The 27,386-nt window shown below is 42.9% G+C and overlaps 1 protein-coding gene across 1 annotated transcript in view; it reads right to left on the bottom strand.

Annotated features, from left to right (window-relative positions):
* The window catches only part of LOC134436616 (regulating synaptic membrane exocytosis protein 2-like), a 165,722-nt gene that overhangs the window by 90,526 nt on the left and 47,810 nt on the right, over nucleotides 1-27,386 (bottom strand). The window contains exons 6-15 of the mRNA XM_063185919.1: nucleotides 23,615-23,679; nucleotides 20,416-20,535; nucleotides 18,836-18,935; nucleotides 17,715-17,838; nucleotides 13,761-13,807; nucleotides 12,849-12,958; nucleotides 7,008-7,055; nucleotides 4,230-4,360; nucleotides 2,346-2,517; nucleotides 699-852 (exon numbers count right to left, since the gene is read on the bottom strand). Of these exons, the coding sequence (XP_063041989.1) occupies nucleotides 699-852; nucleotides 2,346-2,517; nucleotides 4,230-4,360; nucleotides 7,008-7,055; nucleotides 12,849-12,958; nucleotides 13,761-13,807; nucleotides 17,715-17,838; nucleotides 18,836-18,935; nucleotides 20,416-20,535; nucleotides 23,615-23,679 (1,071 nt within the window). The remainder of the gene's footprint in view (nucleotides 1-698; nucleotides 853-2,345; nucleotides 2,518-4,229; nucleotides 4,361-7,007; nucleotides 7,056-12,848; nucleotides 12,959-13,760; nucleotides 13,808-17,714; nucleotides 17,839-18,835; nucleotides 18,936-20,415; nucleotides 20,536-23,614; nucleotides 23,680-27,386) is intronic.

Below are 27,386 nucleotides of genomic sequence, written 5' to 3'. Positions count from 1 at the left end.
GAATTGCTATAATATGAGCCTTTGTCTGGGTGAAGTATGAATGAAGTCAAAGAAATCAAGTCAAATAAAAATGCAAACGGTCAAGACAATTGGCAATCAAGGAACATCATCAACGGCTAGACACAACGGTATTACATTTGGAAAGGAATAGACACCATAAAAGATTACAACATCTTGGTGCTACCCATACAGCATACAGCTATTTTGGCATTTGTTTACAATCAACATAAATAGTATGCTAGGATAATACACACAAAATGTACACAGTGCATTGGCAGTGTAGAGTTCAGATGAGGTGTACATGTCTCCGTATGGTTGTGGGCATGTGTGATGTGTGTGTATGTATGCATGAGTGTTTGCCTGCATGAGCATATCTGTGTGTGTGTGTGTGAACTTGCGTGTTAAACATCTTAAATTAACCAGGCCATTCTGACCTGTAATGTATGCATAGGACCCTATGATTCTAATCAGTCCCTACTGATTGCTATGGAATTTGCTTCCATCACTATTTGCATTTGTAGTGCTGCCTCCTTGGTGAGATCCAAATAAAAGTACTAAACTGTGTGCATGCCTGTGTGTACATTGTGAGCATGCCAGCATGTGTGTGTGTGTGTGTGTGTGTGTGTGTGTGTGTGTGTGTGTGTGTGTGTGTGTGTGTGTGTGTGTGTGTGTGTGTGTGCACGTATGAATGTCCATACTTTGTAAGCGTCGCGTGGGGCTCTCTCCCTGCAGTAGCCTGCGCTGCATGTAGGGGGAGGGGTTGGGGAGGGGCATGGAGGAGATATCGTGCGTCTGCAGCTTGTACCAGTGCGGCTGGTCGTCCAACAGAGCCGTCTCCAGCTCTATCAGAATCTAGAAAAGAATACCCAGACAGCCAATCAGAATCGACAGAGCACACAGGATGCCCACATGGACATTTCAAGACACAGATAATATATCGTGCTGCCTTTGTAACCGTGAGTAATAAGGTGGACGAAGAACACATAACCAGCCAATCAGAATCTACTAAGAACTCACAGACAGCCAATCAAAATGTACACATAGGGGACACACACAACCAATCATAATACATGGGGGCACACAACCAATGGTTCTTATTATTACACAGTCCAGAGGGACACATAGGCCTACTGTACAGACACGTGGTGAGCAGAGCACAGTTCAGCACACAGTTAGTTCACTGTCCTCTAAACTAATTTATTGTAGGTCTGCTTTTCAACAATTTTCTTCATTGGACACCAGTTAAAACATACAGTCCCAAGAAAAAGTTTGTACACCCTTTGAAATTTCTTACATTTTTGTCAAAATTCATCATAAAACATGGTCGGATCTTCCCGGAAATCTCAAGAAGGAACAATCAGAGTCTGCTTTAATTAATTCCACCCAAATGGTGGCCGGAGCATCATTATATGCGGCTACCTTGCTGCCTCAGGCCCTTTTGAGTTTGCTATCATCAGTGGAACAATGAACTCAGAAGTTTATCGAGATATTTTACAGAAAAAAAGTGAGGTAGTCTGTCACACAGTTGAAGCACACAAGAGGATGGGTGCTGAAATGTGACAACAACCCATACTTTAGAAGCAAATCGACTTTAGAATGGCTTCATAATAATGAAATACACATTCTGGAATAGCCCAGTCAAAGCCCTGACAAAAAACAATTGAGATTATATGGCATGAAGTCAAGAAAGCTATGCACTCCAGACATCCCACAAACCTTGCTGACGAGAGGCAGTTTTCTAAAGAAGAGGGAGACCAGATACATGCAGATTGTTTTGTTAATCTGATCTGCAACTACAGGAAACATCTGGTTGAGGTTATTGCGACTAACTTAGGGTTAAAACCTATTGAATGCAAGGGTGTACTTACTTATGCCTTGCTGTCCTGTGAATGTTTACATCTTATGGCCAATGAAAATATAAAAACTTGTAAATGTTTGGATTGAATTAATTAAAGCAGACTCTGGTTGTTCCTTCTTGCGATTTCCGGGAAGATCAAACCATGTTTTATGTCCAATTTTGACAGAAAGGTAAGAAATTTCAAAGGGTGTACAAACTTTTTCCTGGGACTGTATGTTAGTACTAGAAATAAAAAACAGAGGATGTACAATGTCCACTTCACCCACAGAGCAACACCTTCAGCATTGCTTCTAGTCAGGCCAGGAGCGATACAAATATCGTTTCTCTGCTCCGGAAAAATCGGGAACCCCTCCCACTTTGTCAAGAAGCAAACAACCAGTAGCAAACCAAGGGAGGCTGCTGTGTGGGAAATGTTAATTGTTATGCTCTTGGTCAGACCAAGTCTTAAAGAGATTTTAGAAAAAGTGGATGATAATCAGGCTAGTACCTCGCCCAGGAACTCGCTCTCCTCCTCGCGCACGCGGGCCTGGTCCCACAGTGTGATCTCCAGCATGCGCTCGCGGAACTCCCGCCGGTGCACTGGAGAGTACATGAAGGTCTGGTTCCACTTGGGCTCCAGGGACTTCTTCACTGTTTTCGTCCGTCGCTTGCTCTTATCGCTGGAGGCGGATAACGAGCAGAGGGAGGGATTCATTAAAGACTATATTCAGTGGTGGACAAAGTAAAAGTAAAAGTAAAAAAAAGAAACACCGTTTATTTCCAACACAGGTAACTTATCTGAGTAAAAAGTAGACCAATGTACATGTCTTACGATAAGCTGATTCTGCACAGGTTGGGTTGAGTTTGTGATGGGTCCTAGTTAGGTTTTTATTGTTTTTCAGTAATAACAAAGTCTATCTCAATAGGTAGTAGGTAAACTGGAGTAAACGGTGTAACAGCTATGTAATATAATGTGCTACTGTTGTAATTACACCACAAAAGTACTTTTACTTTTACTTTGTCCACCACTGACTATGTTAGATGATGTACTGTAGTCTTCAGGTTGCAGAGGAAGAGTGCAACACTGTTTATTTTCACTGCTTCTTTTTGGCTCAAGCCAAAAAATAACGTGGTGAAACCGTAAAGCAGTGTTGCGCTCTTCCTCTGCACACTGAAGACTGTGGTACTCTGAAAAGCTGCCCCTGCTGACAAAGAAATGATCAAGGTGTACAGGCTCTCGCAAAACGAAATAGTTCATGACTGTATGGCAGACACTAGAGATGTGCTCCATTCAGTTTTAAAGACAGTGTGTCTTTTTCTCAGTCGTTTACTTTACGAATGTACTGTATGCTGCCCATCCACAAATGCTATGATTGTCAATGAATACTTTCCAACACCATCAATTGTCAATGTCACTATCAGTGTTGTCTGTGAAGATTCCCATTCATCCAGCAGGTCAACTTAATAATACATACATTTGTATGCACTTGTTATGAGACTTAAAGGCGCAAAAGAGCGCAGTTTTAAGTCTGATGTGGGAATCAGTTTTTTGCAGTAACTGGAGTTCATTAGTGATTTCTTTCCCCTGTGAATGAGGAAAGTCAGCTTTAAACTTTCAGATACCATTCATGCATACTGCTGCACAGTAGAAAATGCAGTGTTTATTCAACACTTAGAGAGATGATTTCACATCTACAGTGTACTGCCATACAAAGGCAAAGTACAGTAACTACATATCTTGTCAAAATTTTGTTTAGCCTGAAAATGGTCTTCGTAACACTTTCCTTATCTTGTGACAGAGCATTATGGCCCAAATGTGTCCCGTTTTACAGGAAATGCTATTTCAAATTTGGGTAACACTTTAGAATAATGGATGCAAAAAAGCATTATAAAGACTTAATAAATAATTAACTCTTGATGAACAAAACATTAACAAACGTTTGTAAATGACTAGGAAATGTAAACAAATGCTTGTAAATGGCTAGGAAATGTTATGTTAATATTTTATATTTATCAAACATTTACAAGTTGCTTGTAAATGAATAAAATACTCTGTTATAAGGTGTGTAAAATCATTTGTAGATATTTTATAAACCATTAATATAGCTTAGTTAATAATAAAAACATTTGTAAATGTTTTATTCATCATTAGTTAATTATTTAATGAGTCTTTACTAAGGAACATTATTATAAAGTGTTACCCAAATTTGCAGTAACCACAATTTTCAACCTAAGACCAATACTTTGAAGGCCTTTTTCTCAGTTTCAATGTTGGCATAGTTCCTGCACTTTGCCTTTGTACGGGAGTGTATTTGGTTTCAGTATACTCTCAGTATACTCTCCAAGTGTTGAATGACCACTGCGTTTTTTTACTCTGTGCACTGCTGCTTACCTTCTGTCGGGGAGGAAGTAGATTTTGACGTAGGGATTCCTCGGCCGCCCGTCTTCCCTTGAAGGCAGGTCTTTGGCCCCCAGGATGGTGACGATGAGCTGATGGCCCACCTTGTCGTACCAGAGCTTCACCTGGAAGCACACCTGACAGGTTAGCGATCGAGGGTCAAGGTGTGCCTGAGCTCAGCTAACTGTAAGCCCTACTGCACGGCCAGTGTCTTAACCCACAGCTTAAACGGGTTATTGTCGCTGACTGCCGTGTTTCCAGAGAAAGGTCCTTTAAAGTTCACTTAGGAGTCAAGCAATCAGCCAAATTTCGTTTGATTTGTTTGCTAATTCTCAATCCTTTGACTACCTCCGGCTAATGTTGGCTAAGTGTCAATAATGAAATTTCATGACACAAATAAACTATTGCAGCAAGACTTACAATACATTACGTCTACTGTATGATTGTTTTGCAACTACTGAACTGTATGCAGAAGAGGACCGCTTCCAAATGACACAACGTGTCAATACAGCTACTTCAGCCAAAGACACTACTTATGGGGGAATCTATAGTAGCAGGTGTCTAGTAGTGGTCTGTGGGGGATGGTGGTTTTGGCGTGGGGGGTTAAAAAGAACTTAGCCTGGTGTGGCCTGGGCAGGAGGTGAACCTCACCAGGGGGGCTGGTTTGGCTCCTTCATCCCCCCCAACAAGGGGCACAGGAGCACTGGACTCACAGATGGACAAAACTACTGTGTACTACGCTACGGGGTGGGCCCAACATTGGACTTGAAGATGAACAAAATGGCACCATAGGTTGAGGCCATAGCACCGCACTCACAGATAGACAGAACTACACTACGTATAATGCTACAGGTTGAGCCCCTACTATTGCACTCACGGATGAACTACACTATGCTAAAGGGACACAGGAGCACTGGAGTCAACCATGAACATAACTATACTAAAGGGGGTGAACCCTAGCTAATGACTGCTCCATCCAAAACAGAGATGGGATGCTTTCAAAGCCAGATGGTTAAAAATGGCAAAAAACTGAAATAACAAAACTAACAAAAAAGATATGTTTAACACACAGTAGGTTATAAAAAAGAACTAATAACATTTGGAAATGTAGGAAAATGTTAAAAGTAACTTAAACCATTGGAAAGTAAATAATTCAAAAGATGCATGGAAGAAGCTTGAAACATAGTTTCTATGCAGCAACAAACCCAAAAGATTGAAAAAAATGAAGTGAAAATGGAAAAGAAAACAATAAAGCTTTGAAAGTCTTGATAATTGCAGATGGGCTGATATGTTTCATATGTGGTCCACAGCCCACTTAAAAAGCACATCTCTGTCATGCTTGGTCCACTACAGTACTACAGTTTCACACCTAAATGTACAATCGCTGGGTAAAGGATGGGCAAGAGCTCAAAAGCCACCTGTGGTGTTGCACCAACTGTGAGGAGAACGTCTACATATAACAAGGACTTAAAAGGTCCTGCCCATGCTTTTGCCATAGTTTAGGCTGCTAGGGGGCTAAGAAGACTACACCCAACAGGAGATTTTTTTTGGACATTAGTGCCAAGGGAGGCAACAGGGAGACACATGCAGAAATTCAGAAAAAAAGAAGAAGGCATTCATTTTACAAACTTGTGCAATGCAAACCCACTTCCCTTCGGTCGAGGAGCTAAGAGAGTCTAGATCCAGCCAAATTGTACCATACTCTTTATACACAGAGCTTTTGATGGAGTTCTTTCTCCCCCTGTAAATATAAGTCTTCATAATTCACTAAGATAGGGGTGGAAATACTGGGAAACACAGCCTTGTATTTGTCATAACAAGAGCTGGAGTTTCATTTTACAATTTGGGCTGCAAATGCCGATACACACTCACCATCTCAATGCCATATAAAAGTCACCCAAAAAACTAATCTAGCGTTTGAAGTCTCACTTCTCACTGCATGAACTCCACCATTGGTACAATTTGTTGAATTAACTACCATGTATAGTCTATGTACTACTCTTTGTTGGAAAATGCAATTTGTGTTATAAGTTGGGACATTCTTTTTTACATCTTTTCCAGGTAGACATCCCTGCTGTGTATATAAATGTTGGCAATTAATTTTACCTAACTTAAGTTTATCCATGAAAGTTAAAGAATGTGTCCAAGAACACGGTGTAGCATCACATTAGGTCATGTCACCTGGCGAAGATTCAAATTATCGTGTCCCAGCTGATTGTTACAAAAAAATCAAAAAGTGACATAGCACTATAGGAGCATCTCTTATTTAAAAAAATCAAAATCAAAAGAATTGACACTGATCAACAGCATTGACATTTTTCAGCAGTGTCACAAGCCGTTCATTCATCCCTTTAATAAATTCTCCCCATTCACTTGTGGTTAGTCATGCAGTGTCTACAAGACAAGACCGCAAGAAGATAGCATCAAACGCATTGGAAATGCAAAAAACAAACATTTACAAAAACAAATGCAAAAAAACGCATAGCCACCGGAAATCATAATGATGAAAGTTGTGGGGGAATAAAAATCAGTCTGAAGACAAAAATAATTAAAAAAACAAAAACAAAAAAGAGAAAACTCAGGGAAGGAAAAAGAAAACAAACGAAAACCGCCAAGGAGGGTCAGACTGAAATGGAGCCGTTTTTCTACTATGCATTTTCCAAATAGCTCAGAGGAGGTTAACATATGAAAGAGGCAGCAGGTGGAGAGACAGAAAGAGAAAAAAGAGAGAAAGGAGAGAGTGAGGAGAGGTCTGTCAGGCAGACGTGTTACCTGGACCCTAGGGACAAAAGGCGTTGTTCTTCTACTAAGGCATGGACTCTGGGTAAGCAAAAAAATGACACAAGGAAGGAAAAAACAAACAAAAATATGCAATAAAACCGAAAAACTAAAAAACCTAAAAGACCAACACAGTGACACAACAAACGCAACAAAAAACACAGCACCCTGACAGGGAGAGGAGATTCAATCTCTGTATGCCTCTTTGATCATCTTTTCATCTCGTTCAAATGTCACAATTTTGTTCCGTGTCACAATTTCAAGAGATGGAGAAAGGGTAAACAAACGGTTCCCCCTCTTCCTATCGTTCTTTGTTTTTTGAAAAATGTAAATAGGATACGGTTGCGGATAATCGTGCTGTGTCAGTGTCATGGCAACAGTGTACTGTATTTGACGGTGTAATAACGAGAGGTGTCGTGGTGGAGAGGCTGTCATATCAGTGTCTCGCTATGTGTCTGCTCTTTGCTCACTAGCTGCAGAAGTATTGCAATATTTAAAGCAGGTTGTCTCTGTGTTTCCCTATAGGCTAGGTTGGCCTACTTATAACTGTCTTATTTCCCTCTTTGAACAGTCTCTCTCTCTCTCTCTCTCTCTCTCTCTCTCTCTCTCTTTCTCTCTCTCGCTGTGCGCGCGCGTGTCAATGAGCCAGTGCATGCGTCACAGCAGACATGCGCACTTTTGATCCGAGTGCAGACTTCAGCATTTTAGATTAAATCTCCCTCATTCCGAAAAGAACAAAAAGCAAAAATCTACAAGAAAGGAAAAAAATTGAGTGAAATCATCAAAGCTCCCTTAAGTAACACACACACACACACACACACACACACACACACACACACACACACACACACACACAGTCCCCTCCCTAGGGCCAGTGGCAGAGGAACTCTACCGACATCTGCCAAGACGAGACTTTATCCCCTCTCGTCTCATGGCTTGATAAATTGAATTTATTGTAATTATAATCGTCTTAAAGAGGGGAAAAAGTATCTCTAAGCTCTCCATTCAATTCAGTGACCAAACAGCACACACAGCTTGACTTGACATTTCACTTATCCTGCACTCCCCCCCCCCCCCCCAAAAAAACGTAGCCTTTGGTCAAAATAAAGCAGCGCAAATCACACACAGATGCCTAGGACACTAGGAGGAAGTGCATTGGTAACACTTTACTTTACGGATCGCTAATAAGGTGGTCATTTCATGTTAATTTCATAGTTATTTCAGGGTAATAACTGTTTGTTTTTAGTAACAACAGCAAAATAACCATACAGTTTCCAGTACATTGTGGTGACACCCTGATGACTCGCAGCACGGTGACACTTTGTCGACACACACACACACACACACACACACACACACACACACACACACACACACACACACACACACACACACACACACACACACACACACACACACACACACACACACACACACACACACACACAATGCACTGGAAACTGTATGGTTATTTTGCTGTTGTTACTAAAAACAAACAGTTATTACCCTGAAATAACTATGAAATAACTATGAAATTAACACGAAATTACTACCTTATTAGCAATCCGTAAAGTATTGTTAAAGGTAAAGTGTTACCAGTGCATTCATATCCAAGATGGACTTTGGGTACAGTGCTTTGGTATCCTAGCTGTCGCAACTTGAACTGTCAAGGGACAAAAGATGGAAATTAGCCTCATGGCTATAATCTTGTGTATTCAGCATTTTTGTTTAAATGCTGGTAATATATGCTGTCCCTTTTTAAATAAATAAACTTGTAAACTTGTAAACTCTCATCGATCAGGCCGACTGAAAACCGTGCCAGTGCCCGTTCCCCCACCTAATCTCCAACCATCCGGCGACCTTCCTACTTGAAGCAGCAAGTAAACTACCTCACAAGCATCGACAAAGCCCTGATGAAGACCAGTGCGGTCGAAACATGGTGGCTTTTTTAATCATGTTTTAGCCCTAAGACAATAAAGGCTTTTTAATGGACTTCCTCTTCTTCACCTGGAGTTGCCTGGATTTTTCCCTTTTTGCCTCACAAGCATGTGGACTACATCCACAGTTCACGTCAGATGGATGACTGCCATGATGTCAGATGGATGGTCCCATGCCAGAGCAGTTGCTCTCACCTGGCTGCGCATCTGCTTAGGGACTGTTCGTTATTTATTTTCGGGGTCACCGGAAGAAAATAGGGGAGGGTCGTGTCATTATATCCCCGAAACGCGGAGCGTCGGGGATGTAATGGTTTTGCGTGCACCGCCGCCGCCGCGTCCGCCGCCGCCGCCGCGTCCGCCGCGTAAGGTCTTTCGTGTTAACGCGATAACTTTTGAACGGATGTTTGGATTTGTCCCAGATTTGGTGTGTGAATGCTCTAGGGCAGGTTCATGAACTGATTCGAGTTTGGAGGTCAACAATTTCAAGATGGCCGAATTCAAGATGGCCAAATTTTTGTTTTGCCCATTACTTCTGACCGGGTGGATGGATTTGTCCCAGATTTGGTGTGTGAATGCTTTAGGGTGGGTTCATGAACTGATTACAGTTTGGAGGTTAACACTTTCAAGATGGCCGAATTCAAGATGGCCGAATTTTTGTTTGGTCCATAACTTCTGACCGGGTGGATGGATTTGTCCCAGATTTGGTGTGTGAATGTTCTAGGGTAGGTTCATGAACTGATTCAAGTTTGGAGGTCAACAATTTCAAGATGGCCGAATTCAAGATGGCCGAATTTTTGTTTGGCCCATTACTTCTGATCGGGTGGATGGATTTGTCCCAGATTTGGTGTGTGAATGCTCTAGGGTGGGTTCATGAACTGATTACAGTTTGGAGGTTAACACTTTCAAGATGGGCGAATTCAAGATGGCCGAATTTTTGTTTGGTCCATAACTTCTGACCGGGTGGATGGATTTGTCCCAGATTTGGTGTGTGAATGTTCTAGGGTAGGTTCATGAACTGATTCGAGTTTGGAGGTCAACACTTTCAAGATGGCTGAATTCAAGATGGCCGAATTTTTGTTTGGTCCATAACTTCTGACCGGGTGGATGGATTTGTCCCAGATTTGGTGTGTGAATGCTCTAGGGTAGGTTCATGAACTGATTCGAGTTTGGAAGACAACACTTTCAAGATGGCTGAATTCAAGATGGCCGAATTATTGTTTGGCCCATAACTACTGACCGGGTGGATGGATTTGTCCCAGATTTGGTGTGTGAATGCTCTAGGGTAGGTTCATGAACTGATTCGAGTTTGGAAGACAACACTTTCAAAATGGCGGAATTTTCATTTGGCCCATAACTTCTGACTGGGTGGATTGGTTTGCCCGGTAACACCTTATTTTAATGGTTCACCATTTCAGTGAATCTACCATATTAGGTACAGTGTAATAACCAATGTAACAATATTTAATACCATGTAATACTAGGGTAATACCAGTGTAACAATATGCAATATCAGGTACAGTGTAATAACGAGTGTAACAGTATGCAATACCATGTAATATAGTATAGTACCAGTGTAACAATATGCAATACCATGTAATACCACTTACGCACAAACACATGATGTAATTAAAAAAATTACATTGTATTAAATATTGTTACACTGGTTATTACACTGTACCTAATGTGGTATATCCACTGAACCATTAAAACAGTATTACCATTTGCCCCATTTTTTACTTCATTTTCACAATAGTCGTTTGGTTTTAAGCCTATGCACGTCATGTCACGTCTGTATGTATCATATACGTTTACGAAATGGTGGACGGGAGTGGTAGGAATGATGGGGGACTGGAAGCGTCGCGTTTCGGGGATATACCTTAAGCAGTCGAAGGCGACTGCACAGGCAGTCTAGCTTTATTCATTGCTGCGGGGAGGGTCATCAAAGTTTTGAGGAACATTATCAGTAGGCTAAATGCACGTAATGTCCCCGCCTTCGTGAAGTAGGCTATGTTTTTGCAGATCAGGATGCAATAACATTCAGTTAGCAGCAGCGCTGGTCAATCAACATTTGTCACAAAAATAAGGTAGAATAGGGCTATTTTACTTCTCCGTAGGGGAGGGTCATGCATTTTTTTTGACGGCGTCGCGGGGAGGGTAATCAAAGATTTGAAGCTTGCTAGGGGAGGGTTATGCAAAAATTGACAATCAAAGGTGGACATCTTCCGGCGACCCCGAAAATAATTAACGAACAGTCCCTTAGCAAAAAAATTGTTTGCGCGATGGTTTAATAACATGTGACATGACTGCGGCGCAGAGGTCACTCCCATATGCCGCATCCTGGACAGAAATTCTAACTAGGATGCTTCATGCAGCACGCAGTGGCCATGCTCGCTGCCTAGCAAAAGCAGCACGGTTTCATCATGAACGACCTTATTGTCTTAAACACACCCCAAGGAAGTGGACATGAGAATACGTACAATACATTTCATTTATTTCCAAATTGTGTGAAAATGTGAAGCAGTAGAGATATGAGGCTTGGTCTCTGACTGACTTGACTAACAGAATTGCGAGGAGCATCACAGGGAGCACGGGCAGGGCACAGGGCTAAAACGCTCTTCTGGCTTTCCCTGGGCGTGAATTTTTGGCTAACGCAATTAATTACAGCGACACACAAGGTAAGGTGATATATCGCTGTGTGACTTACTTGGGCCCGATTGCAGTGTTAAGGCAGCAGTGATAGGAAGGCAGATGCCTGTCTCTCTCTGCCTCTGCTCTCATCGTTCTCCTGTCATTACCTCTCCTCTCATCTCCTCTCCTCTTCCTCCTCTCCTCTTCTCTTCCTCTTCTCATCTCTACTCCTCTCCTCTTCCTCCTCTCATCTCCTCTCCTCTTCTCTTCTCTTCCTCCTCTCATCTCTTCTCCTCTCATCTCCTCCTACTCATGTCACACTCACAGCCTCCTCTCCAGTAGCCCAGTGCCAATCTTGTAACGAGCTTGAAAACTAAGTATACATTTTCCACTTGGGGATTCAGTCTAAAGACCGGCGTGCTGTTGCTCCCAGAGTTGGACAGCGAGAGAGAGAGAGAGAGAGAGAGAGAGAGAGAGAGAGAGAGAGAGAGAGAGAGAGAGAGAGAGAGAGAGAGAGAGAGAGAAAGGGTGAGAGCGAAGGGGAGAAGGAGGAGAAAGAGGAGAAGGAGGAGGATGAGAGAATCTGCTAACTTTGCTTGCCATCCTGGGGTGTCAAAACGTGTATACCGTAATTCCCAATATTTTTAATTGAGCAGGTATGCGACTCTCGCATTTATTTAGTAGCATTAAAAACAGGTAGACGTTTCAGCATAAGCAATTTTCAGCATCTTGAAGTGTAGCAAGTAGCAACAAAGACTTTGTTTAATTTATCTAGAGTTGAGTGCACTTTGTTTCAAAATACATAATGAGGCTGTTTTTTTTTTGTTTTTTTTACCTTAACTACATATCTGGTGAAATAAAACTGACTGACTTATGAGAGTTAAACATCAATCTAACAAACAAATCTGAAAACAAAGACAAACTGCAAAACATGTATCTCAAATCACCAACCACTAGTCTAAACATCATTGGGCTGTCCTGAAGAGGCACCCCGAGGATCACTTCAATAAAACTGACAAAAATTCTCATCATACACCTAATAAGGGATGTAAGTGTAAACAAAAAATCACACAGCACACAAGTGTTCACCGCAAAAACAAAGCATAACCCGTACGTATAAAATACAGAAGCCACATCACAGCAATGGAACACCATAAATAAATAAAGACATAAATAAACAACCAACCAATCAACAGCCCCCACCACACACAATAACAAATCACAAAAGGCCGTCGTCACCCCTGGCGACGGGTCGGCATTGGCTACTTACTGAGAGCTGTCCTGATAGGTACTGTGGGGCGTCCCTGAGCATCCCAGGGCTCATGGGGGACGTGACGGAGATGGCCGGACCCATCTTTTGGGATTCAAAAGAACTGGAACCTAGATAGGTAGAGAGGTAGAGAGGTAGAACACACAGTCTTGTCAAATACAAATGACAAAAATACAGAATGTAAGTATGTAGATTTTGTTTATTTGTATTACCATGTTGGAAAACGATGCAAAATGTGAGGACATTTATGTGACTTTTATGTAATTCTTTTGAAGAAATCAATAAACACAATTAAAAAAAAAGAATACAAGTATGTAAATACATAAACTACCCTGGAGTGCATTTCTTGAATGCATGGTAGCATTGTTAGCGACTATGGTTTCGAGAAATGCACCCCTGGTCTGCTGTCTCACACACGTATGTACGCAAATTATTATCTTCACAAAACATTGACTTAGTATACTAATATCAGTCACTTCTAGATTACACCAGTTCTTGGCTGGGGGCTAGTGCTAACTAGATACACAAACACGAAAGCATGCACGCATGCCCGTTTGCACACACACACACACACACACACACACACACACACACACACACACACACACACACACACACACACACACACACACACACACACACACACACACACACACACTCACACACCTGCCCACCTGACCTGCAGTGTCAAGGAGCGCCATGTTACCTTCTAGGTTTCACACATACACACACACACACACACCACACACACACACACACACACACACACACACACACACACACACACACACACACACACACACACACACACACACACACACACACACACACACACACACACACACACACACACACACACACACACACACACACACACCTGACCAAAGCAAAACCCTTTTGAGCCCCACTCACTTGATTCAAGTTGTCCATGTGTGCTCTCTGGTATTCTGGGGACATCCCTGCAGAAATAAGAAGCGTGCGCACACACATACAAGAACACACAGACGCACACATAGACGCACACACAGACGCACGCACGCACACACACACACACACACACACACACACAGACACACACACACACACACACACACACACACACACACACACACACACACACACACACACACACACACACACACACACACACACACACACAGACACACACACACACACACAAAAACAATGTATTTAGCAATAAACAGCATTAGTCAACATTTTTCTGTCAGATAAGGCCCCCTTACAATTTCAAATTTCCCATAACTCAATGTACCATGCGATCTATTCCACTCTGCATATCTATACTTGTCATGGTACACATGTACAGTATAGTGACAATACAAGGTGTTCTTTTTCTGGGGGCAACGTGGCTCAGCGGGCTAGTGTGCCGGTGACCGGTCAATTCTGGCCCAAGGTCATTTCTTCGACTGTCCTTTCTCAATAACAAGGCTAAGGATTTTATTGTAACGTAACTTTTTTTATTTTATTTATTTTTTATTTTACCCTTTATTTAACCAGGGAACAAAATCACATTGAGATAGAAATGTATTTTTCAAATAAGCCGCCTTCTTGCCCAGGATTCCCTGGCAGAAGAGTTTTTGTAACCCAACAATGGGACCACTTCCTGGATAAAGTAAGGTTAAGTAAAATTAATAAAATAGAAAAAGGCCCGGAAAGGCAAGGAAGAAACGCACACCGATGAGCTCCCTTTTGATCCATTTTTGTAAATGTGTGTGAGACCTGACTGGGCTAAAAGGCCAAGAAAAGAATATTTAAAAAGGTATTATTTTACATTCTATTCTATTCTATTCCTCCCATTTGGGCTGATGGGTTCTGTGTGTGAATCACATTGCAAATAGGAAGGTGTGTATCACCACAGGTACAACTGAAACGACTGAGGAAAGAGGGTTCTGCTTTTCACACTGCTCAGCAAGTATTTACGCTGCTACGTCAACTTTCATCCCCGGCTGGGATGCTGTATGTATGCTGTCTGCAGGAGGTAGGGGGAGAGCCAGATGAAAGAAAGAAAGAAAGAAAGAAAGAAAGAAAGAAAGAAAGAAAGAAAGAAAGAAAGAATGAATGAATGAAAGAAAGGAAGGGAGGAAAGAAGAAAGGGAGGAAGGAAGAAAGGGAAAAAAGAACAAATGAAAGAAAAAAGGAAGAAAGATAGGAAGCAAGAAAGAAAGAAAGAAAGAAAGAAAGAAAGAAAGAATGAATGAAAGAAAGGAAGGGAGGAAGGAAGAAAGGGAAAAAAGAACAAATGAAAGAAAAAAGGAAGAAAGATAGGAAGCAAGCAAGAATGAAAGAAAGAAAGATGCTTTTTTATGACCACATCACTACTCATCTACAGTATGTATCTCGATGAGCTATTTCTCTCCATTCTGCTTCAAGGTTCACCCATATTTTACAGCTCCCTGGGGTTCCACTGAAGACTGAATGCAGGTCACGGGCAACCCATACCTTGTAACCACCCTCTTACCCCCTAGGCTACGTGCACAAACACACACACACACACACACACACACACACACACACACACACACACACACACACACACACACACACACACACACACACACACACACACACACACACACACACACACACACACACACACACACTCTCCCTCACCCTGTATAGCACTGTAGAGGAGATTGGGGAGGCTATCTGTTACAGCCTGGTCAGATTACGCCAAATAAGACCGAAATTTACCACAAATTCGCCGTAGTCAAACAGTAATTCTGAAAGGTAAAAGGAGAATGGTACTACTGTATGTGGTACAATGTGACATGCTTTGCAGCCAGCAGAATTGTTATGTCAGCAACATCCCCCAAATGATGATGACATAAGTAGTTTGTCAGCATTTTATGATGAATCACACACATCTCTTGATGATATTTTATGGGGGACTATGTTACTATCAGTGGACTGACAGAGTAGCAACCAATTTTCTACTGGTCCACTGACCAACATCCAACAAGATATTTGGGGTTTGAGAATCATATAACATTACAGTCAAATGTAAACCGAATCACGAAATAGGGATGTGCATAAATGTGATCCAATTGTGTTTTTCAAAACCAAAGCCAGTAAAAAAAAAGAGGGGTCCAGGGAGGTAGCCAGGGAGAGAGATGGGGTAGTCCAGGAAAATGTCCCAGGTCTCAACCGCATGTTTATGGTACAGTCACTCTATGCTGCGTGACACAGCACCTCCCAACAACTAAGAACATCTTGACAACACTAAATTTGGACTGTGTTTGTGAAAACTTTGAGGGGATTTCTCCCTGTTTTAAATTCACAATTTAAATTTACAGTTGCGGTCAAGTCCTGCACTGGGGTGAGTTTCTCAAAAGAGAAGTTGTTAGCCTGTTAGCAACTTCGGTAGTTGCCAATGGGAAAATGCATTGAAAACAACAAAGTAGCTAATGTAGTAAGCAACTTTGGTTTTGAGAAATTCACCCCTGATCTGCAGAATATTGCATGGGCAGTGCTGTGGTGCAGGACAGCACCTGTTAACTTGAAATGGAGAAAAAAATGTGACGAAATGTTGATGGTTTAACCTTCAGATGCAGCGTTAGGAATTTGCTGTTACCAGTATTATGGCAATGACCAAGCCATAGTGCATTACTAAAGGTCATGTCAAGATTCAAGATTCAAGATTCTTTTAATGGTCCCGAAGGAAATTTGTCTTGGACATACATAGCTGCCACATACACACAACACTGATACACATGACGGCAAAAAACAAAAACAACAATAGACACATACATACATACATACATACATACTATACATACATACATACATAAAGGGCCCTCATAGAGATACTCAAGTGCATATCTACTACAGCCTACCACACACATACATGGCATGTCTAATGTCAGCAGTGTGGTACTATGGTAGCTACATGTCACTTTTCAATAACTATTACGGCATTCCACTGGTGGAGCGGCGTGCGTTATGGGGCTACAGGCCGAAATGCGCCTGCTCATGGACATGGTGGTATAATAAATTACGAGACTCAGCTCAGCTCAGCTTAGTGCAGGTTTTCTCCATTTTACGTTTGCGGCCCTTTTCATACGCACCAAAAGTTATTCGGTTCGTATCACGATTTTTTATCTACGGTTCGATACACCCCACGATTTCTGAAATGTACGTCATTTTCAGCATGGAAGCATTATCACATTGAATCATATGGTTGTTTTCTGGACTGAAGAATAACAGAACTTTGAAAGGGAGTATCACGATACTGCCTCCTTACATCACGATACAGTATTGTGACTTTGAGTATCACGATTTCTCGGTTCGATCCAATATCGTTACAGCCCTAGAGCGCACCCATCACTGCTACGCAGCACATGACCACGAATGGGATTGCACGCCCTTCCCCATTTCTTTCTCCCTCCTCCACTTCCACCTATCTGCCCATTTTACAAATACAACTAGACATGCACTCAGAGAGTGTAGACCTCTGCCAAGGACGCTGTTTGATAGAACATTTGACTATGTTACTTCTTTTTTTTCCAAGTCTATCTGCATTGTTTTTGTGGAGTTAGAAACTGGAATGTCCAAATTCGCCTAAGCCCGCAATGGTGAAGAAAGGTTGTTTTTTTTGTTTTTTTTTATATCCTGAATCGGAACCGTGATCCAGATCACTTGTTCCTTGTACCATTTCCAACAACTCCACAAAATTTCATCAAAATCCGTTCATAACTTTATCCTGCTGACAAACAGACAGACAGACAGACAGACCAACGCAACCGAAAATATAATCTCCTTGGCGAGGAAAAAAAAAACACTGCACAAGAACAAGAACATGTACAAAAAAATGAAAAAAAAATTTATGGCAACTATTTTGTGTCTTACCCGATGGGTCGAGAAACAACCAGCTCCACCTGCGGCTCTGGCTTGGACTCTAGGATGATATTGTAAACTTCCTTGAACGTGGCGCCCTGCAGGACCCGCCCATTCCACTCCAGAACCTGATCACCTAAAGGGTTGGGAGAAATGGGGGAAAAAAAACATTTTGAATAGGCAATGTAAAAGTTAAAGAAAAGCACTTTTGCACACTTTGGTACTAGTCACACAGGTGTGTGGGATTTAACCCATTGAAGCTGCCGTTCAAATGCAAGAAACATCCACACTGTCCATTCCATAAGCAAGAAAATAGCAACCATTTTGGTCATCTGACCTGCTTCATCTGAGAGGCAATGCTAACATTAAAAAAATAACTTAATATTTCAGAACTTTCCTTAAAAGGTTGGTGAGCATGTTGACTTAAAAGATGTGTACCACAAAAGATATCTAAACATACAATATTTTAACAAATGACAACGAATAAGAATAAACCTCAAAATAAAGCACACAGCAGCAGCAGTACTCGAAAGCGCTGATACAGATATGTCACACTCAAATTCACAGACCAAACTTAATTCGTTGAAAAAAAAAAGCTGCATGCACACACTAAATACTCGAATACTATTAATGGTGTACAGTATGTGGGCCAACAGTAATACATATATGAAATGACCTTGTGGCCCAAATAAAATGACTCCACGGACCAGATTTAGTACCCGGGCCCGAGTTTGACACCCCTGCCTTGAAAGTACAGTATGAGAGGTGGGCGTGCCTGGTCCAACAGAGGAGAGGAGAGGAGAAGAGCGGAGAGGAGGGCAAGAGGAGAGGAGCGCAGTGGAGGTCAAGATGAGAGAAGAGGAGAGGAGTGGAGGGCGAGAAGAGAGGAGAGTAGAGGAGAGGAGCATAGTCTGGAGAGGAGCGGAGGGAAAGAGGGGAGGTGAGGAGCGGAGGGCAAGAGGAGAGGAAAGGAGAGGACCGGAGAGGGGAGGAGAAGAGAGGAGATGAGAGCAGAGGAGAGGAGAGGAGAGGAGAGGAGAGGACCGGAGAGGGGAGGAGAAGAGAGGAGATGAGAGCAGAGGAGAGGAGAGGAGAGGAGAGGAGAGAGTACTGTATGCAAGCAGTGGGCGTACCTGGTCGGAGGTGTCCAACAGTATCTGCTAGACTCCCTTTCTTCACCTTAGTGATGAAAGCACAAAGTCTACCAGACTCTGTCATCTTGCCTCCAACCACCTGTCAAAGACACACAGAGAGGACTGTGATCAACATCAAAGCAACACCTCAACAGTTCTATCCTGCATCCATGTTATATCCTGCATCCGAGGGAAGAGGTAGGCCTGCACACTGCCAATTGCACTCCGAAAACAGACTTTCTTTACTTTGATCACAATCGAAACGCTGCATCTTATAATTAAATAAGGTTCATTTTTGAAGTGCAAGTAGCAGTGTGCAGACCTATGTACACTACATGTATGTCTTTCTATCATATGACACTATTGTTGGGCACCTGCAAAAAGGATGTGTGCACCCCAGCGAAGCCATCCGTGTGTTAAGCATGAAAATGAGGAGTCATCTAAGATCAATGTTCGAAAGCACTGTCAATGGTTTCACCACTGATACAGTGGGTGCGTTCCAATATGCGACCTTGCGTCCTCCACTTGTGCTTGTGGCCTCGCACCAGGAAGTAATACCTCATGTTGACCTCACTGACAAGTTGCAACAGCATTATACTGTATTTCAATATCTTGCACAAGCACAATTCTAATGTCATTTTCTCCTTTGCAAACTGGATCTATGGTGAATGAAGAGCAGTCGCCCAAAAATTGTTGTGGCTAGGCTGGGGAAACTTAATTGCTTTCTCCAAGGAGGCGGGGCATCAGCAAAACTTGAGGCCACAAGCACAAGAGGAGGACGCAAGGTCGCATATTGGAATGCACACAATGATACAAAACCTGTGGCATGATAAGCATGGCTCTGAGTTGGACTGACCGTCACTAGACTTACAGGTGTGCTCTGACAGTCATGTGAACGAGAAATTACAGAACGCTTCGACTCTTATCACAGCATTACCGTTTCCATTACTGAGAAAAAAACAATTGCATAGACCTTTGGCAAAAATTACCAAATTGAAGTTGAGGGTGCTGAGAATTCAGTGTGAGTATGAATTAAATTAACTTAATTTGAATTTAAAAATGCTTAGATTAGCTTTTCACATGAAACTCTTGTGTTTTGTGGTTTTACAGTGTAATATAGCTGAGACTTACGCAACTTTACTTGACATAACTAATTGTATGGTTATAACAAGGCCACTTCATGTCAGTCACGAGCCACAAGGCATATACAGTATCAGTCATTCCATTATATCTAAACTGTTTTAAAAGCAGGTGTCATCTCCATGAGGGCTATTCGGATTGGCATGCAAGTGGTAGAACATTTCACATGACTCATTAATGTAGATACAAAATACGAAACTTGAACTCTGGGTGTGACATTACTGTTAAAACAGAGGTGGTGTTACTTTTTTCCCAGCAAAATGGCATCTACCCAGCATTACCGTAACAGCTGAGCCACCTCTACACGTAACAATTGTGGAGTCATATCAGGGTGCATGAGGTGTCATTCTCTCTCTCTCTCTCTCTCTCTCTTTCTCTCTCTCTCTCTCTCTCTCTCTCTCTCTCTCTCTCTCTCTCTCTCTCTCTCCTCGTTCTCTTACCTTCAGGCCCAGCAGTGCCCCTGTGTCCCTGGGCACCGTGCCATCCTTCATCCGCTTGTTTAGCAAAATCCGCCCTATTAGGCGCTCGCCATCTTTGGACGGCTGCCATGTCACCGGGTGCTGTAAGGTCAGAGCAAGCAACACACACACCTCTTGTTTCATAACAAGGTCTCGGTGGCACACGCACACCACACACACACAACATCCCATAATGTAATGTAATGTACAAAGAACACACACCACAATAAATAAGTGGATGGGGGGGCAGGGGCAGGGGCGTGAGTGTGTGCGTGCGTGCATGCGTGCGTGTGTGTGGGGGGGTGTCAGCTGGGGTTAACAGGTGGTTTCGCTGCAACAGTGATTACACAAAGCTTTTAATACAATGCTACTTCCATTTTTATGTTGAGGTATGGAATAAAAAATGGAGGCCTGTACTTAGCAAACACAACCAAATAAATACGTGTATGTATCGTAGGATGGTAGGAGTGGACATGCAGAATTGACCACCATTTTAATACATGAAGTAAATTGTGTCATTTTAAAATGGACCCATATCAGAGGCAAGCTGTTTGACAGTGGGTCAATTCAGCTGTTCGAAGTAAGGGAGGTATATGGTAGATCCCAATAGACCAAAATAATCATTGGCTAAGTTTACATGTTGTTTTTAATTCCAAATGATCAATTCTGAATTAAATAGTTAAAAGTTATTTTGCATGGTGTTTACATGGCACTTCCACTTAATTCCGAATAAACGTCCAGGGAAAAGAGAGCATTTCGATTGAACAGAGGCCGCACATGCTGAGCAAGCCAAATAAGGTGCGGGGGCGTGGTCGCCAACCTCCAGGACCGCTGTGCACTACTGGGTCAGCTGGTCATCTTCAGCCCCAAAATATGTACCGCAGCCTGGGTCAAACCTTAGCACATGGCCCTATGGTCTGGATCTTTTAAAATGCTGCCATTTTTTTCCCAGGAAGTGTGTCTTGCTGGGTCTTGCGTCATCGTCTGCCCAACGAGCATGCGTGGAACGATGAGAATTGTTTTTAAAGCGGAATAAAAGGTTACATAACAGAGGTGTTTATTCCGAATTAAAAGAGGAATAAACCACCCACTTTATTCGGAATTAAGTTTAATTTCGAATAAACTTAATTCTGGTTCGGAGAGTGTGTACATGATGTTTTCAAAGTGGAATTAAGCTTTATTCAGCATTAAAGTGAGTTCATTGCGAATTAAAATCACCATGTAAACGTAGGGTGTGTCTTCATGTGCGTAACTTCTGACAATCATCAAGGACAAACTTAATTGGCCCAAAAGCTTACATGCTTGCGTGATCACTGTTGATAACAAAGATGCCAGTAAATTGGACGAGAAACACGAACAAGACGCACACAATAGAGGAAACTCAATTACAGATGAAACAAAAACACAACAGCATGCTAGAAAATGAGAAAGATAAGAGGGGAGAGAGGAAGGTAAGAGGGCACTACACTTGATTGAATGAATGATGAGTGTTGAGCAAAAGAAAAAAAAAATGAAAATAGGTAGAGGGAAAGTGCACAGAGGCATTAAAGAGAGAGAAAAGTGCAGGACCGTGACAGTGAAAGGGGAAATAGAGAAAACAAAAAACCCTGCTATGAGCGACGCCCATACTACACTAACCCCCAGCTCTGATTCGAAGGCTGTGAAGCCAAGAGTGTGCGAGGAAGCTGGACATCTCCCCCAAGGAGAGAGGAGGACAGTGCAGTGAGAAAGGAGTTCAGAAGACAAAGTGGCGTACAGCCCTGATGCAATCGAAAGACACCCCCCCCCCACACACACACACACCTTCACCCCACCCCTACAGCATGCCTCCGAGACGGATCAGGTCAGGTGACAAAGCGAAAAGAAGGAAGCCTGAAAACCTGGCATGCAGAATAGGGCTGCCAAAGAAGAACGCTCAAAGAAACAAGATTTGAGTTTTGAGTTTTGAGCCTATACTTTTTCATTTTAAAAACAAATGTTATTGATCCTGCAGATCAGACGAGGCAGAGGGATGAATAGCAAGAAAGAAAGTAAAAAGATTCATCTCCATTCATTCAAAAAATGTGCAGAGGTACTCAAAGAGACTCAGCAAGAGAAGAGAAGAGAAGAGAAGAGAAGAGAAGAGAAGAGAAGAGAAGAGAGGAGAAGAGAGGAGAGGAGAGGAGAGGAGAGGAGAGGAGAAGAGAGGAGAGGAGAGAAGAGGGGAGGGGAGGAGAGGAGAGGAGAGGAGAAGAGAAGAGAAGAGAAGAAAAGAAAAGAAGAGAAGAAAAGAGAAGAGAAGAGAAGAGAAGAGAAGAGAAGAGAAGAGAAGAGAAGAGAAGAGAAGAGAAGAGAAGAGAAGAGAAGAGAAGCGAAGCTACCCAAGCTTTGCTGGAAGTAAGCAGCCGAAAAAAAAGTATCAAGTGGATTTCAAGCAGATTCAGAAAGTAGAGCAGCTTGTTGAAAAATAGTTCACAACAAAGAGAGGGCCACAAAAAAGGACCAAAAAAAAGATAGAGCAGAACTTAGCAGAAGAGGGGCAGCATTCTCGGAGACACAACATAGACACAAGCCGTGGTGGTGTTGCTGGTGCTGGTTGTGGATTTCAAGCAGATTTAGAGGAAAGTGAGCAGCTTGTTGAAAAAAAGTAGTCCACAAAAAGACACCAAAAGACAGAGCAGAGCACAGCGGAAGAAGAGGAGCAGCATTCTCGGACACAGAGAGATCAGACACACAAGGCCGGCTGGCTGTCGTGCTGTCGTGGTGTTGCTGGTGGTTTTTACCGGTACCTTCTCGCTATGGCTATGCTCCTCGTTAAGCGTGGTGCTACTGCAGGTGTCCACCCCCGAGTCTTTGACCTGGGGCTCGCCCCACTCCGCGTCCTCTTCCAGCAAACGCTCGCCGAAACGCACCGCTTTCTGCGGCCGCTCGCCGTCGCCACCGCCGTACGGCTGGCCGTACCGCGGAATGACGTCGCCGTCGGAATAAAACGCCTCGTACGGCTCGCCTGTATGTCTGTTTCCCCTTTGACTGTGGCCTATGGGGGGTCGAGATAGGGGGGAGAGGGGACAAAAAAAACAGAAAAAAAGAGAGAGACAAAAAAAAAAGAAAGACAGAAAGAAAGAAAGAAAAAAAGACATGCACAGGTGAGTTAAATGGAGGTAGGTAGTGGTGTGGTGGGAGAGGGCGTGGGGAGCCTCACCATAGACATAGGGGGAGCGTCACTGTGCCACGACGCATGGTCCCACCAGTGGCCGTCCATATCTGCTGGTCGGAAGACACGTGCACGCATGCACGCACACACATAGACAGACACACACACACACACACACACACCCACACACACACGCACATGTGACCACCACCACCACCACCACATACACACACGTGTGCATGAATGTGTGCATGAAGTGTATGAACAAATCAGTAATCACACACACACACACGCACACGCACACGCACACACACACACACACACACACACACACAAGGGAGACAGACAGGGAGAGAGAGAGAGAGAAGACAGCACAGGACAAATAAGGACAGGAATGCAGCTGAGGACCTGGTGTGTATGCCTGTACACACAGATAGCCATCAATTAGAGGAACACATGTTATGTCAGCAGCATCAGTATTTACTGTGGATCCCATCCTCTCACACACACACACACACACACACACACACACACACACACACACACACACACACACACACACACACACACACACACACACACACACACACACACACACACACACACACACACACACACACACACACACACACACACACACACACGCACAAAGTATTTTCAAACAAATCCCATGACCAACACGCTGCCTACAAGCAGTAGGAGATCAGGTCCAGAAAAAGATTCCCACATACAGCCCAAAACTGATTTAAAAAAAAAAGCTTGGTGATACTTGACTTGATGCCGGGGTCTTCCCATCCTCACACACACACACACGCGCACGTACATACGCACGCACACACGCACGCACGCACGCAGACACACACACACGTTTTTTCAAACAAAGCCCATGACCAACACGCTGCCTAAAAGCAGTAGGAGATCAGGTCCAGAACAGGATTCCCACATACAGCCCAAAATTACAACCCTGACTTAAAAACAAAAAGTTTGGTGATACTTGACTTGATGCCGCCGTCATACGTATGACATAACAATGTCATAGCAGTGTTGTAATGCAGTCATGCATGTTTCATGAACATTATGTCAATGTCATGAACATTTTATGCTTTTTTCCTGGAGCTCTCATGCCGTGGAGGCCCGCTAACCTTTGCCTGGTTAACACCAGACGATCTCACAAGTGACATCGTCTGGAGGCTACCTATGCAATTTCTCATTGAGAAATTTTACCATTTACCATTGGCCATGGCCATTTATTGGGCGTTACCAATGTCCATCATTTGGCATATACGTAGCCCATAGCCAATCGTGTCAGTTGTATCTACTCAAACGAACTGCAGTCATCCCCTTTCAACACCTCCCTGCTCTCTGATTGGAGCCCAAGATCTGGACCCCTTTCTGATGGATAGAATCCATGTTGTCTTTCAGATAGAACGATTGTGCAAAGCAGCATGGGTTTTCCCAGGCTAAGCTAAACCTGCTTGACATGTGTACCAAAGGAATAGGCACCTGCTCAACAGGACAGGAGAGAAACGTCTGCAGCGAAGCAACACTTCACTTCCACAAGCACTTTTCCGCGTCTCCCTCTAAACAGAAATAGGAATCGCAGCATAGAGAGAAAGCCTGCTCCATGACGCTTGCTTAGTATGCTCATACTACATGGTAGACAAAGCAAGTTCATAAGTGCTATTCACCATTTTACAAGTTGAGGAACCATTGGAATGGTGTTGGACAACATTATTCTAAGATTGCAAGAAAACCCAGTAACATTTTAGAATAAGCTTAATAAAGCTTAATAAATACTTTGTGAATAATGAACTAATCATCAACTTAACTTTTACAAATGTTTGCAAATGAGACCATGTTAACATAGCAAACACCGCTGCAGCAGTCCTGAAAATTTGCCCTCTCAAGAGGAAAATACTGTAGATCAGTGGTTCCCAACCTTTTTCTTCAGGGACCCATATTTTTACCATTGTAAGCTTTGGTGACCCAGCTCCCACATGAGAGGGAGTCACGTGATACGCTCTGTTTCCTGCGAAAACTCATTTTAGTTATCATTTTATTCCTCAATTCGTCTTTGTTCAAAAACAGAATAAATGTTTAATGTAGCACTTACATTTTGTTGCTTCTATGCATTTGTCATTTATTCAAAATGAGCTATATATGGTATTAAAATGAAACCCCTTAAAATCAAGAGAGCTTCGCGACCCCCCGTGGATCTTTGGTGACCCATAGGTTGGGTCCCGACCCATAGGTTGGGAACCACTGCTGTAGATGACACCACTAGATATAAGTGTCTGGCAGGCAACACCACATAAAACTCATCCAGTAGGAGCCAATGTCAACTCTGCTGTGCAGTTGAGGATGACATTTTTCAGGAATTCCCGTGGGTCCCGCGGGTCCTGCGGGATTCCCGCGGGATGGGAGTCAAAATTTAAAGATGAACGGGAGCGGGCAGGAGCGGGAATAAAGATGAATGGGAGCGGGCAGGAGCGGGAATAAAAATGAATGAGAGCGGGAATGCTTGCTTATTTTTTCATTAAAAAAGCCTATGAAACGGGAGTGGGATTGATTTTGAGTGGGAGTGGGCAGGATTGGGAGACATTCTTTTCGGGACGGGAAGGGATTTGTTTCTTTTACTCCACTCCCGTGGCATGCTCTACTGTGCAGCCGTAGGTTGGTTCCTACTCGTTTACAAACAGTTATAAACGTTTAGTTTATAATTAGTGAACTCATAAATATTAATAAACTGTTAATAAAGCTTTTTAAGGGATCATTATTCTCAAGTGTTACTGAAAACCCCAACTACTTGAGTATCACTTCAAGCTGCACATGATGGCAGAGAATGCTGCTAGTATTCTGATGCAACTCAGCTGCAGTACGACTTCAATTACATACACAGTATCCCACCAGCCACCACCACCACCACCACCGGCATCTCTTGGTGAGCACACCGAAATTCACACCTACCAAATTACTGCAGAGCTCATCAACAGGCTGAACCTGAAACCCCAACTGTAGCTCTCTACTGTCTGGCCTGAGGTTTCCACCTGAGTCCGCAGTGCACAACAGACACGACACAACACAACAATAAGCTTACACACTACAATAACTTTCTGCAGTAATAATTTCCCGACCTGTACAGTACACAGGGACGGAGTGAAATAGGATAGGTATCACAGGAGAAATATGACGGACAGAATAGTGGCTGTGATGTGGAGACGGCTTCACGTCTCTGCTATGCCCTACGACAGCACTCGTTCCCAACCTAAGGGTCGCCAAACATCCATGGGGGGGTTGCGAAGCCCTCTTGATTTTAAGGGTTTTATTGTCATTAATATGTAAAATAAATGACAGATCGTTTAAAACACATGTGCGACAAAACCACAAAATTCAAGGTCCATACTAACAAATTCACAGAGCATGAACACCCTTAGTGCAGCAAGTCGGTGTGGGGGGAGGGGTCATCAAGTTTTGTATGGTTAAAAAAAATGGGTCCCATTAAGAAAAAGGTTGAGAACCACCACTCTACAGTGTGCTCTTCTAGCTAATGATGCTAGGAATGCTAGTTGTCAACAATACAATACATTTAGACACGAGAACAGCTAACTTTTGTCGGTATCTTCTGTGCTTTAGTCAGCTTCATAACTTCGGTAGCAAGGCGTCGAAATGTTTAATTTCATGGCTACATTTCATGAATTTTCAGTTCTTTGCTGCCTTGTTCAGTCCCAATAGTCCTAAACACAGTAGGCTACCTACCTATCATGGTCTCCCATGATATCTACAAAACATCAGAAGTATCCAATAATTGACCTTTTTTTTG

This window comes from Engraulis encrasicolus, chromosome 20 (genome assembly GCF_034702125.1).
Source record: "Engraulis encrasicolus isolate BLACKSEA-1 chromosome 20, IST_EnEncr_1.0, whole genome shotgun sequence".
Classification (NCBI taxonomy): Eukaryota; Metazoa; Chordata; class Actinopteri; order Clupeiformes; family Engraulidae; genus Engraulis; species Engraulis encrasicolus.
The sequence above is the reverse complement of the archived record's forward strand: the minus strand, read 5'-3'. Positions and strand labels throughout refer to the sequence as shown.